The sequence below is a fragment of the Montipora foliosa genome, unplaced genomic scaffold (genome assembly GCF_036669935.1).
Source record: "Montipora foliosa isolate CH-2021 unplaced genomic scaffold, ASM3666993v2 scaffold_461, whole genome shotgun sequence".
NCBI lineage: Eukaryota > Metazoa > Cnidaria > Anthozoa > Scleractinia > Acroporidae > Montipora > Montipora foliosa.
In genome coordinates this window covers 248864-263608 of record NW_027179769.1, presented here as the reverse complement: position 1 = coordinate 263608, position 14745 = coordinate 248864, and the positions used below count along the sequence as shown (strand labels likewise).

General features: G+C 38.8%; 1 protein-coding gene across 1 annotated transcript; it reads left to right on the top strand.

Annotated features, from left to right (window-relative positions):
• The first annotated feature begins 2666 nt into the window (after window positions 1-2666).
• LOC137989500 (uncharacterized) lies at window positions 2667-11991 on the top strand. Its single transcript, XM_068835309.1, has 3 exons — window positions 2667-2727; window positions 9602-9666; window positions 11124-11991. Exons 2-3 carry the CDS (start codon window positions 9619-9621, stop codon window positions 11844-11846), a joined length of 771 nt encoding a protein of 256 aa, XP_068691410.1. The 5' UTR covers window positions 2667-2727; window positions 9602-9618; the 3' UTR covers window positions 11847-11991.
• Window positions 11992-14745: the final 2754 nt, after the last annotated feature.

Here is a 14745-nt window from a genome sequence, read left to right as displayed (position 1 = left end):
ACTAGTAGGAGTTCCGTGGAGCGGAGTAAAGTCGACTTGCAAATCGTCTTAAGTGATTTTAAAAGTCTATGACTAAAATGTCGTTTTGAATGATTAGAAGTCCTTTTTAGTCCATCTTAATTTTTTGGATGGATGGCCTATCCGGGCTCGGTCCGTAGTAATATTATTTGAACCAATGTTCTAGATAATCGTTTTCCTTCGAAGGACATCTGCAGCTTCCTTACAGTTTGTCTATCTGTCGGCAATGCTTTGGTACTCCGTTCCTCGTCACTACTCAGTCTCATTTAACAGCCCCAGAGCCCTTTCCATTCCCAATCATATTCTGAGCCTTAACCCAATACGGGCAGAACTGTTAACTGAAATACGGGATTACCGAGTTCAATAATTTCAATGGCTCTTTCTTGAGAATGGCATTGCATTTCACATTTACGAGTCTGTTTTCTATAGAGGCGCCAGTAATGTTTTATAATATGCAGTGTGATTTTTTGAATGGAGTCGATTAACCTTAAGCCTGGTTTTCACAAGAGCAAGAACAACAGCAAGCATAAGAACCGTTATTTCACCGTGAAAACGGGGTTATCTGGGTTTTCCTTGTGCCTGCGCTTATGCTTGCGTTATGTTGACGTTCGTTTTCACTTGGCTACATATGCTTGCACTTGTGATTGCGTCGCTAGTGAAAACCAGGCTAAAAAAGTAAATTTGTACATTGCCCATAACTTCTCCCCAAACGTTTGCAGTTTTCCTTTCATCTTATTTTATTCTAATTTTTTCTCTACCATAAGTGCTGTTACGAGAGTCAGAAAACGTTCCGACAAAAATACATGCACACGTTGCCTATTTAAGCTACTTATACAATAAAGACAAAACACTTACCTTTTTGGCCCGAGAGAACCTCACTTTTGCATAGAGAATAAGTCATCTTGAATGCGTACTCTTAGCGCGCTCCTTTTCACCAATCCCCGCCGCTTTCGTTCTTTTACAAGACAATCTTTGACTAACATTAACCGTAATTGTCTTGGAAGAGAGATGATTCTCCTGAGTCGCAGATTAATGGCCGCATTTACTTTTGAAATGGCTAATTCGTCGGAGATGCATTATAAACAAAGGTAAATTTAGGAATTAAAACAACCACACGGATTGTACGTCTGAGAAGAATTGCACACCTCTTTGTTACGACGCGTAAAACAGAAATCATTGATCTCAGCAGAGTAACGCGTTTGGTCGCCTTTTTTGACCCCTAAGACAAATGTCACGAAATTTGGGTGGGTCCTCCGTGTAAGGCAGCCACCAAATTTAGGTGGGTACTTTAAAATCTGTGTCACAACGTGGCTTCAGGGTTTGAAAAAAAAAAAATTAACAAAAATTAGCGAGGATTGAAAAATCGTTTCAAAAGCTTTTAAAGTGCATATAATAAAGAATTAAGTACCTTGTTCAAAAACACTTCCAAAGAAAGCTAAAAAACGGCGTTTATTTTATTGTGCTAGCTATCTTGGTTTCATCTTGATTCATCCAAATTAACGGAATTGTGACAAAAAATGGAATATCAGAGTGCAAGTCTCCAGTTGAGGAGCAACTGGAGAGAGTGCAAGTCTCCAGTTGAGGAGCAACTGGAGAGAGTGCAAGTCTCCAGTTGGTCTATTGCATACGGTCGTTTGTGATTTTATCACTCTCTAAATTGCTTTTTCTAATGTACGAAGTTTCTTGAATTGCGCAAACGATTTCATTGCAAAAAAAATCATATACTGTGTTAAATACACCAAGGGAACCAAGCTATAATAAAATAAAAGCTTGAAGCTTTAAGGACGTTCGCGCGAAAATATTCCCAGGGTGAAATTTGTTTTACTTCTCGCCTGAAGTTAGGACATAAATATTAAAAAGAAAATAGCGGGTCACCGCCTTTGTTTCGGAGAGAGAGGCAAGGGAAAAATACCTTAATTTCGATACATGGGTCATAAAATATTAATCACTTTTACGTGTTTTGTAATCAATACCTGGCTTTTAAACCAATCAGATGATTACACAATTTTTTTCACGAACGAGAGAAGTTTCATGAATAAGAAACATTTTGTGAACAATTAGCAACCTGGTGATTGCTTTTAATTTACAAAGTAGTAGTGAAATAGAGGGGTCTTTCGAGCGAGTGGAAAAGCGAACGAGGCATTATTTGCATTAAACAGACGTATTTGTATTAATTCAATGAATTTGTGGTGAATAGTGGATTTTCAGTTGGCAAAGCAAAGCAAAAAATAAACAGAATAAAATGAAGAAATTAAATTGAATAAATTCATTTTATGCAAGGTAAATAATTATAGGCTGAATTAAATTGCTTAAAATTTCTGTTGAACGAAATTAAAGGGGAAATTTGACACAACCAAAGGTAATAAACAGTATAAAGCCAAATTTAAACAGAAATAAAGGAAGTGAGATAGATATTTTTCACATGTTTTTACACAACTTAAAGCTAAAATCGGTTTACCTTTGAACGCGGAAAAAACAGTTGTAAAGGAAGAAAATTAACAAAACTGATGATAAAAGTGCGTCCTAGCCCCTCTTATTTAATTGACATACCTTGGCAGACAAATGGTTTTTAATCACCCAAAACACAAATACGGTGTTTAATTAAAGACATACCAAGCTTTTTAAATTTAATTTAAGGTAGTAGACAGCTGGAATACACACTTTGGTGAACACATTTTGCAAAGGCAGTCATCCTTAATAGTCAGTGAGGTGAGTTTAACGTTAGATGAAAAAGCTGTGAAGTTTGGCACTTTTTTCAAGCGCTACGCGCTTCTGTCATATGCATTTCCCTCTTATATTGCTAAGTCAGTCATTCCAACTGGAGAACAGGGTTGGTGCGATGGAGGGCGAACTCGTCCGCCAACATTGCGGCCAGGGTTCAATTCTAGAAATCATCGTCATATGTGGGTTTCCGGGGTACTACTTTGCCCACAGAGGTTTTTCTCCCGGGATTCCATTTTTCCCCGCGTCTCACCGCAAAACAAAATATTTTTGATTTCAGCTGCTTTGATTTGCTCCAATTTAGTTTGTATAACTGCCTCCCCTATCAGTAGAGCAGCTGTGTTCAGCTTAATAAGATTAATTAAGATCTCGTCATTTCATTTACCGGAGAAGGAGTTCCTCAAGAAAATCCTCTATCTCCCATACTTGGCCTAGAAGTCAACCCTTTCCCGAGTAGATTTGTGTATAGATCGCCTCCCTTGGGAGATTGAGCACGCCCACTGTCGTAAAAGCCAATACCACTTGCGAGATTTAGCACGCCCTCTGTTGCAAGCCAATCCCTCTTTGGAGACTTAGCACGGTTTGGAAATAGAATTAAAATAAGAATATTTCTCTTTGAAACGTTCAGTTTGTAAGTCGCTTTAATACTGCATTCGCTATCAAGCGCGGTGCGAGTCAACAATTAAAACTGAAAGCGAATCGAATTTTTTTTTCATGAATATTATTAAACAGTGCACAAAAAAAAAAAAAAACAATTAAAGTTAATTTCTTTGTGCATAGGAATCGCCCCACCTGTGAACATCGAACTACAGCTGATTTATATTAATTTTTCCATCGCTCGCTTGCTTCAAACATGATTAATTATAACTCTTTTTCAGTTCATTGCAAGGTCAAATTTCGTTTGACTCGTACAAGTTAATCTATTTTAAGCACATTTCTTACGATCGTTGAAGTTTCTTATCGTTGCATCTTTTGTAGTTTCACTGTCTACGAAAGGTTACCATAAAATTGGAAAATGTAGCATCCCTCCATGTAGAACTGGCACTATTTTGGGCTTTGGGAGCACTGGTGCTACCAAGTGTACATTTCTACACGCTTTGCAAAAGTTTTAGGCGCACAGCAGAAAATGTTAGGAGCACAACTTAAAATACTGGGAGAAACTGTTCCAACAGAAAAGCAGAACTTAAGACATAAATACGTCATCTTCGGCTTTTTTAATTTATTTTAATACCGTGTTTGTTGTTTTAACTAGTAAGGCTGACTTTTCCTTTTAGACAGCGATAAAATTCGTGTGGCTTTTAAATCAACTTCACTTCTCAATTTCAACAACAAATTATTATTACATGTTATGATCATGTTAAAGTGCATTCGAAATAACAGAAAAGTTTTCATCAGATATTTCCTTTTCAATGTACACTTGCAACCAAAGAAAATATACTTGAAAACCGGAATAGATACACAACTTCATAATTGATAATAGACACGTACTTCAATGATTCCATCATGATCAGGTCACCAAGATCAGACTTTATGCTGTCGCAAATGGCAAATGAAACCTGCGCGTTTGACATCGTTGTCGTATGCCGCTATGTCTCGCGCATTCCTTTACAGTAATTCCGCTGTTGTTAAGTGAGCCTACACAACATGACGCATGTTGTGAGGATTTGGTCGCTAAGTAACCGGCGCACATGGTCTCGACCCATAGCAGAAGTCTCTCTTCCCGTACTTGTCCGCCCAGTGCACACAAAAGAAAAGAGACCTCTGCTAGCAGGAAACCATTGACTAAGGATGAAGATGAATGCTTGGGGACAGCTTTACAGTATCTGCAGCGCATACAGTGTAAATTCCTTCTCTCGATCCCACTCCAGCCACTCAGTCGAATTCGTTTCACCCCGCTCTTTGAAATTTGTATATTTTTCTTTTCTTGATCGTTGGATCATCCTCTTTAGCTTTATCGCGGACTGATATAGTGATCGGATGCAGTATCATTCCAGGCAGATTTACTCGCTTTTGGAGAATGTGAAGACTGGCTTTTCATAAGAAAATTATTGAATACAAGACAATGCAAGCGCGGTTACTTAACTGGGATATAATTCACTTTTCAAGAACACTTTTCTTACCTTGAAGAAAAAGGCGCATATTGTTGACCCTCTCTTGACCTTCCACTGTCACAAACCTTTAACATGCGCAATAAGCGTGTGCTTTATTCGTAGTCTTCATTTGCATGTGTCAGCGGAGTTTTAACAAAACAAAAGAGTATGGGATGGAATGAAACATCAAAAGGAAAAATGAACCTTCACTGGTGTTGGGGGAATTTGTTGAGAAAACTAACGAAAAATAAACACACAACGATGAAAGAAAAATAATGCAACTTTATTATTTAGGGCCAGATTTTGGTATGTATATCTTTCTATTATATAGATACTGATGAAATACCAGGATTTCTCCTTTTACTAAAAAATCATATCTTCATCGCGGGCAGTGAACATATCATTTTTATCTTTTACATAAGAGAATATAGGTGTCGTCATGATAACGAACACGATTAGCCAATAAAACGCGAGCTTCCTCTTCATTGTAAGATACTTTTGTCCTTTAATATAATTCTTCTCTACTACATTAACATTTTTATTCCAAGATTTTACATTATCATGATTTGCTTTTCATAACTTCCATATCGTGCTTCATATTACACAACATGCGTGTTTTAGCGGCATTTCGAAAATGAGTAAAACAAGTTGTTTAAAATCTAGACATTTCCTCAATATCTATATAATAAACAGAACATTACATGGCCTCTTGGGAATACGAATTTTATCTTCTCATGCTGAAAGGATTTCTCACTCGTGAGCGATGTCTTCTCACTCGTGAGAGATACTTTCAGTTTTTGTTTCGTGACGTACAACTCGGAGTTCGAAAGAATAGTCAGGTGAGAAAGCAGAGAGGCAATTCAGTCGCGCTGTATTTGAGCTTTTAAGCCGCACAAGTGCTATCAGACATGATTTTTTAGGCGCACAATCAGAAATTTAGTCGTATGTGCGACCATTTGGTCGCTAAATTTGAGCCCAGCGGCGTAACATGCTAGGACTTTAGCTACAATCCTCGCCAAAAATTCTTGAAACACCCCTTTTCCCTGGATAGTGTTGAGATGACATTTTACTGTTTGACTGGCTACAACAACATTGAAAAAGGGAGGGGGACCAAAACGGTGCGAAAGTGTTCAAAGTGTTTCAAGGTTTTTGCCTAAGAATGCAGGCCTTCTGGCGAGCCAAGATGGCAACTATAATTGTAACGGTTTTTTAGTTCATTTAATTGAGGAAAATAGGTGGCTTTACCTTTCAATGGTCACATATTACAAATTGCAAAGCCAAGGGAGGGTGCCCGGTTTGAACGCCTATTTCAATTACCGGTAAGCCCTAATTATAATATCGGGTAGTCAAGTTCGTGCAGATGTTACGTGCACCAGCACTGAATACAAGAGTGGAGGAGGTTGGTTTTGGCTTTCTTAATCAGTGTATTCGCTTTACGAGACAACGGGATTAATTGTAAAATACAATTGTTCTGCGTGTGATGTCCAGCTGGTTTCTTTACCGACCATATAAGACAGAGCTACTTGATTGGAGAAACCTGCCCCACCAATCGTGTTCAGCACACAAAATGTCGTTCCAGAAATTATCCTCTTTACTCCTGTGTAAGCGTACAAACACGGAATTGTCAGTACGTGCCCTGTTAAAGGTAATAGGACTGAGCAATCATAAGATTGATTAACAAAATCCGCGTAGCGGGAGTCGGATTTGTTTAGTCACGAGTATGATTACAGACCGAATTGGATGACACGAAGTCCTGTTACCAGTTAAGCATAACCATTACAATTTCTGAGAAAACAAATGCATTCCTTGTTCACTGTCTAATGATACAAATTCGTCCACTTTGGAAAATCCGCAGTTTGGTTGGGTATGTAGTACTAGTTGTTGCTATGGTAATTGTGATAAATTCTGGGATTGGTGGATTAAGCTGAGTGCACTTAATATGATTGGCTGATGTAACTCCGATTATAGCCAACCTTTCGATTTCATTGTCCGATTACAACCCTAGACAATAATTAGTGAAAATAAAGCAGTTAATGCAACAATTAAATTTGAGAAAAATAAATTGTAATGGTTATGAGTCGAGGAACCTCAGAGAAATTGAAATTTAAAAATTCTACGTCTCCCACCTCAATTTGCCCCAAAGGAATCGAAGAAAAGCAAGGTTCTGTTAACAAGTTTCTAGTTTCTAAAAAAACTGTGGTGCTGCGTCGGTGGGAGAGTGAAACATGAAAATTTGGTTTTATGATCACACGAGTTGAGCAGGATAGTTACGTCCGTCCTGTTCGCTTATCAAAATTCTTCCCACATTGGAAATATGACCAACAAAATTAACTGCTAAACGTATGCTTATTACTTTTTCCATGCATCCCGAAGTCAAGTATTCCTCCAGGTTTGATTGGCTCAGATCCCCCTCGTAGTTCGAGATACACTAGAAATAGCTTGCCTGCACAACACGTTCTCGCCCATGAATTTGCGATTATCCTGAAAAGGCTACCATAGAATATCGCTGTTGAAGAGTAATTAGGCCTAAGGTAGATTAATAATTTAGGCCTAACCTTTGATTTTAAAATGTTTAGCTTTGTCGTGAAGTTTGGAAACCGACCTTTTGTAGTGTATAATGTTATTTATTTGTTGGCGAGTGATAATACAGCATCATCAAATATTGTTTAAAATATTGTCCCTGAGCAGCTAGCGGTGTAGTGGTCGAGTGGTTAGGTGACGGGTTAATCAACAGGCTCGAGTCCAAAGTCCATACACTTGGGTTATATTTTCAAAACATATAGATCTGACCTTTTCCCATAATCAACATCAAGCTTTCACTCAGTCATCTAAATTCACGATAATAGTGAATTCAAAGCGAATTAGCAATTCAGGATAATCGCGAATAGGCCATTTCCGAGTTCATGTCTGCCTCCTCTTCAAAGCGAGTCCAAGTTTTTGTTGTGAAAATTAGTTTTCATTCTTATGTAAAGTAGAACTAATTACCACCACAAAAACTTCGCACTTAGACTCGCTTTGAAGAGGAGGCAGACAGGAACTCGAAAATGGCCTATTCAAGGGCGAGAACGGGTTGGCCTGCACCAGTCACCAAGCCCCTATATTTCGACAGGGCGCCATTTTCAACGGAAGAGCCTGTTTGCAGGCTATCATGACAACGTCATTCGTGCAAGAATACCATAATGCTCTCTGCTTTTACCTCCAAACTTTTGCATAAGCGTTGTTTCCAGTTTCTCTTTGGACCATCGTAAGTCCCAAGAGACAACCAAATAGTATTCTTGATACTGGCTAATAGCCTGAGAGAGATTTAATTAGCATTGCGTCACACACGGCTCGAGGCACGGTCTGGCTTAAATTTACTTTTCGCCAGAAATAAAATAAGTAAATAAATTTATTTATTTATTTATTTATTTATTTATTAAAATTTAATGTCAACAACTGTATGTATTAAAGATTAAAGAAAAGATCAATTTAAAAAATGTAAGAAGACTAAGAAGTCATAGCGATATTAAATCCGTGAATCACACACTCCATACTAGACAGATCGATTTGTTGGATTTGATTTCATTTCTCGTTGGTTTGAAGGAAAGCTTGTTGTCCATTTTTCAAGGACAAGGTTCTTTAGAAAAGGGTTTGATCCTAACCTCCGATGAGAAATTTATTTAGTTGCGTATCATGGTTGAGTGTGTTGCTTGTTTGCACGCACGGAATGAAATAGGAAGGTGTTTTTTTGCCTCTAATAGTAAATATGTTGTTTGTTTCAATAAAAGTTTTGGCTGGAAAAGGTTTTTGTTAGATTTTTCTGCCTTTGTGGATTCATCTTGTTGAGTAAATATTAACTAATTTGCACACGTTGGTTGAAATTTGATACCCGAGCAGTTTTCATAAAGATGACAGAAATGTTCTGGCAAATGATTCATAGGTAGCCCTAATTTTTAACGACAGAAGAAAATTTTTTGCCATTCTTTTGCAAATGAAGTTTATTTGGGAAGCCAACGATATTTCTTTGAGTGGTTCCTGATTAACCCAATTTATTGCTACCACTTACTAGTGCGAAGATTGTTTACATTACTCATTAACACAAAGATTTTCAACAATATATCGCTTTAATCTAACCCAAAATCATTCAGATAGTAAAAACTTCATATTTATTAACCATTTCCTTCGCGTTTGTGTTTGTGAGCATTATGATTTGCGATAAATGTTTAGATTTTCAATTTTTTGCTTGACCACTCAACCTCATTGTGTAAATAGTTCACAGAGTGCTGCTCACTAGTTTAGTTTTTAATTTTTTTTAATTTTTTTTAAATTTCTTTAAAGGTTTTTTTATTATTTTTTTTAATTTGTGTAAATTTATTTTTACTTTTTTTAAATTTAATTTTTTTTTAAATTCTTTAATTTTTTAAAAAAATTGTCATAGTTTTCGTTGGTTCCAGTGCGGATTTTGGCGGGAAAAAGCTTTTCATTCGAAGCGAACGCGGGTAACATACATCAGCCGCAAATTTTTGCCTTTCTTTCCTGAAGGCTATTTATCAGCTGGGTTAAAGTTTCAACAAATTAAACTTGTACACGGGCTTCGCATGGACTTTGTCAGGTACTGAAACATGCATATGTAGATTTAGGTAAGGTATCAACGGGTTTACTAATGGTTACCTTTGATTTTATTTATTACATATTTGACAAAATTACTTCATCGCTGTTTCTACAGCAACTACCGATTACACTCTTTAACCTCGATTCCACTCTATAACTTACTTGATATGCATTTTTTACAGTTTTTCAGGGAAAAAATATGAAGCTTTTGAGTATTCTCATAGAACTAGCCGTGGTTGGGTGTGTTGTAAGTAGAGAATTCTTGTCCTTTTAGACAGAGTGTGATTTTCCTAACTTCAAGTGAGGCTATGATCGTCGCAGTTATGACCGCAATTTTTGCAATTGCGTAAAGAAGCCTGAAAAATTCAGGACTTCAACGGGATTTGAACCCGTGACCTCGCGATACCGGTGCGACGCTATAACCAACTGAGCTATGAAGTCACTGACGTCGTACCGTTATCGCGAGGTCACGGGTTCAAAGCCCGTGGAAGTCCTGAATTTTTCAGGCTTCTTTACGCAATTGCAAAAAATACATATCCGCAGTTCATTATATGATCCATTTCATAGATCATTTTATCGTTTCTGAACTCCCTTGCAACGAGGTTGGGGTGACGTTTGGGGAGTGAAAAGAGAGCTTTAGATTCTAAGACGAGAACGACTACGAGTACGAGATTTTCTCATAGAACAACAGTGAGCGCGCGCAAACCAGCGTCATTTGGGCGAGATACCGTCGTCATGTTTCAGTACGAGGTTTTGCAAAAATGTTGTCGTGTCAAGATAAGTCAACAACACAGTAGCAGTTTTGCATTTTTTGATCAGCAAAAAGGCTCAGTTACCAGCAATAAGAATAACTGAGCAACCTATACTGCTGACAAAGAGTAAGATTAATCTTCCAGGTCATAAATTCTCTAAGCATTTTCGCTAACACGGGCAGTCAAATTTCGTACGTACTCGTTTTTGTACGTACTCGTTCTCGTCCTAGAATCTAAAGCTCTCTTTTGAAAAAACGACACTTCAAAATATAAGTTTGAGTTATTCTAAGTATTTAATGATTATTCCATCTTGTTATATTATAGGAAAATTCACCACCTGACGAGGGATTTCCACGCTAAATTTCACGTGAAAAACCGATATATCGCACGAATCGCGAAGAGATGAGTGCGATATATCGGTTTGAAATTTATTATAATGGTAACCGAGTGGAAGTGCAATTTTATTCAATATGGACAAAATGTCCTAAAACTGGATTGGTACGGATTTGAAGAAAAACATTTCATGAGACTGAAAGATACAGGGTAGTTTGTCCACGTTGTCCTCAAAACCTTAAATTTGGTCATTTCACTAAGTAGTTTTGACGAATACGGGAGAGCATTGTTCAAAAATGCGTGCCGCACGATCATTTTGGTTCTTTTAACCAAGAATATCACTGCATTTTAGCTTTGTCGTTGCTGTAGCCGTCGTCGTTTCTTAAACTCCCTTTTAACACCAGGCCTAGTTGTTCAAACGATGGATAGCGCTGTCCGCCGGATATATCACTATCCCGTGGACAAGTAGTAGTGAAATCAATTGCGCTATCCAATGGATAGTGATTTATCCAGTAGTTGGCGTTATCCACCTTTTGAACAAATGGGGACAGATTGGTGGAACTCGAAAACACGAACATAAGCTCAGTTCAATAGAATTTTTCATTTGTTTGTTTATTAGTATTCATGGTCGAGCTGCAGAGAGATAAAAGCTCAGAACGCGAAAGCTGTGAGTGGTGTATACACCATTTATCTGGAAGGCAATACTGAGGGTATCGATGTTTACTGTGAGATGGCATTGGAAGGCGGCGGCTTCACATTCTTACCTCGCCACTTTACTCGTATGCAAAACGCTCAAGGAATTGTCGACGCTTTGTTCACTGACAAGAAGAAGGTCTTGCTCAAGTTGATGCGCCGTCAACAGAGAACGGAGTACTACACTCTTATCAAGCCACTTGATAACTGGAAAAATGTCGACTTCGGCGTCAGAGTGAATGGTTTCTCCGATTATACCAAGCCGAAGAATTACTTCATGCGCGATTACATCTTATTGGGCATCATTCCACGATCATTGGCAGCCCAAAGAAACACAATCCAAGGCTTCACTTCCAACAATCGCCCCGTCAGTTTTCGAAACTGCGACGGCAACCCAAACAGCTTATTTGCCTTCATGCCAAACCATGAGCAACAACCACCGTCACGTTACCACAGCACCAACCTAGTTTACGAAAAACAAGGAGTCGCTGTCGACTGGCGTAAAGCCGCGTTACCCATTGACAGCCCCCCTCGCACGATGCCCAATCAATTCTTCTTTCTGACGGAGTTGCACTTCGGTGGCTGTGGCTGTTACACCTCCAGTGATCGTTGGAGCACATACCACGCTACCGCCATTGGAGTTCGTTGAAGCCAGTCGTTCCTTTAAACGCAACTGCACCAGCTGGATTGCAGTCTTGTGATTGTAGCTTAGTTTAGAAGTTCAAAAAAACTAAACTGAGATGGCTTGTTAAATGATAAGAGGAAAGAGGTCATTAAACAACATTGCATTTAGCTCAAAACTTGTGTCCCTTGGGTTCTATTATTTTAGAACGTTTCTCCGAAACAAGAGTAAAAAGTGGCAATGAATAGGCTTCAAACACCATTTAGTCTCCTATATACCCACAACTCCTTTCTGTAGCTTCAACTTCCGACACCCGGAAGCAGTCAGTCGTGACAGAACGAAGAATTAATGGACATAATCGAAACTGGTGAAAGATTCACCAACCCCGTTTTTGTCCATGGTTTCCTTGTCTCCTCTCGGCTGACTCCGCCAAGAGCTTCGCGGATGATATATAACCCCGTATATAATAAGTTCAATAATGCACTCATTTTGATAGGTTGTCACCTGTGATCTATCAGAGGGCAGACACAACTGACGTCATCATCAAGAACTTTTAATTCCTTATTATACAGACCAAATACATTCCATGTTGTCACCGCGTGCGTCTGTTCAGTGATACATCACAGAAGACGCAAAGATGTGGTAACAACAAAAAGGTGGCACATGAGGCGACAGCCGAGTGTGTCACATTTTTTGTTCTTTCCACATTTTGACGTCATATGTGATCTGTCACTGCACAGACGCACTGCAACAAGGAATTTATCTGTTAAATGGAGATTGAAATGACAACGTTGCGGTCAAGACCCTAAATTTGGCAATTTTAAGTGGTTATTTCGTAAAGGGCGGAAAAAAGTTTTTAAGTGCGTGCTGCACCTGTAGCCACCGTGACATGGGTCTCACATTGCACTGACGTTGCCGTGAACGTTGGAAAAGCTCTTTTATAGACCTCTTTCATAATGGCGACTAAAGGAAAGGAAAGGAACTTTATTTAATTGTCTAGTTGTGCTAGCGCTGAAGCACTGATTGGGGACACTCTAAACTGCAATTCAAAATGAACGCAAATCAAGTCAAATGTTGGTTTTTGAGGAGAGGGGAAACCGGAGTTCCCGGAGAAAACGGTGCAGTGTAGAGAATCAATAAACTCAACCCACATATGACGCCGAGTCTGGGAATCGAACGCGGGCCAGATTAGTGGGAGGCGAGTGCTCTCACCACTGCGCCATCCATGCATCCCTACAAATAAAATATTCCCTTGTTTTAATGCTAATAAGCCTTTCTGGCCTCCCTACGACGAGCAAATTTCAACAGAATATTTATTTCAAAATGAGGGCAGTAGATCTAATTAACATAATACAATAGAATGCAAAGGTGGTCGCCATCTCTGAAAGTGGTTTATATGCAGTTGAAACGGTAATTACGGCTGTGGCAACACCACAAAACAATGATATATTATTGGTTTCAAGAGAAATATCATTGTGCAGCACGCATTTTACTTCTTTTTTGGCTGTACTCTAGATCTGAAAAAAAAAAGGAACAATGACCAAGTTTTGACCACAAGTTAAGCAAGCAACAGTGATTTCTTTATTATCTATCTATATCATACCAATTTGATTGTGTACAAGTTAATTCTCGAACTTAGAAACACCTTAACACAGCGTTGCCACTTTTTTTTGCCAGGGTCCCTCCCTACGGTAAGGCAGAGAGACTGCGAACGACGTTCTAAGCGCGCAATGTTTGTAATGGTAAATTGATCACTTTTTCTCTTGAATTTTCCTATAAGAAACGTAAAAAGAACTCTGAGACGGATCGTGCGTCCACAAGTTATGGTACAAAACGGTGGCACAGTAGTAGACGAGGTTACTTTTACGATTTAGCAATGGGCTCCCCTCCAGAAGAATGGCTTAATAAACAAAAACAATAATGTTGCACTTCATTCTCGTTCCCAGATCCCATCGTTTCTCTAAGCCGGCAGGGCTTTCGCACGAGAAAACGAAGGGCCCTGGAGACATAGGAAACTCAATTTGTTTTCATTGGTTAGCTTGCAAACCATAAAATCTTCAATCGGAAGTAAGAATGGCCGATGTGGTGCGATGGGGTCAGCTGGCACGATAGTTGGTGATAGTTGATGATAGTTAATAATAATAATCAGTTTAATTCCTCTTTTTATAGCTTAACAGCTAAATTACAAGAGTGGTCAAAGTACTAATCATATATATACATTATCATGACACATTTTACTAGGAATATCATCTCTAAACGTGCAAATGGAGTCGATTTGCACAAAGGTATTCACCTGTGATCCTTTGTTATTATGCTAATTTGTAGAGACTATAGAAATCAAATCTTCGCATTACTTACTCACTTTGCGTTGAGAATGGTGTCATGATGACGCCGAAACGTCGGCTTTCAACGTTAATATTTGAATACAAAACACACTGTGAAAAAGGCGGAGAGCAACGAAATATCGCTAGGCTGACGACATGAATTGAAGTCCGACGTGAGAATGGTGGAAAAATGTTTCGCGCCATAATTATCAACCATAGCGTTAAACTGGATATTTTTTGTTGGCGTCTCAAAACGACGATCAATAGCTCACTGAAGGTTTTAGTTGAAATTGCAAAAACGTTTGCATGTTGTATTTGTCAGAGGTAAGACACGAAAGTAATTGATGAAATCCGCAGTCCGCGTTTTATACCTAGTCTTCTTTTTATACCCGGTCCGCAGTCTGGGGTCCGCAGTCGACGTTTTACCGACTGACCGCAGCTTTTCTATCGTAACACTGGAAATTTGCTGGATTCCCAGAAATGGAGCCACAGCTGCCGCCCACAAATTCAGAAAAGCTACAGGTAGCCGTGTGACGTGCTTCGAATGAAACAAGAATATTCCGGTACTTTGGCCACTTACGTCACAATACGGTATCAGAGAC

Excerpts from the sequence above, each read along its gene's own strand:
- LOC137989500 (XM_068835309.1), top strand. The coding sequence starts at position 9,619 with ATGAAGCTTTTGAGTATTCTCATAGAACTAGCCGTGGTTGGGTGTGTT. Across the intron at positions 9,667-11,123 it reads TAGCCGTGGTTGGGTGTGTT|TATTCATGGTCGAGCTGCAG; the intron begins GTAAGTAGAGAA and ends TTTGTTTATTAG.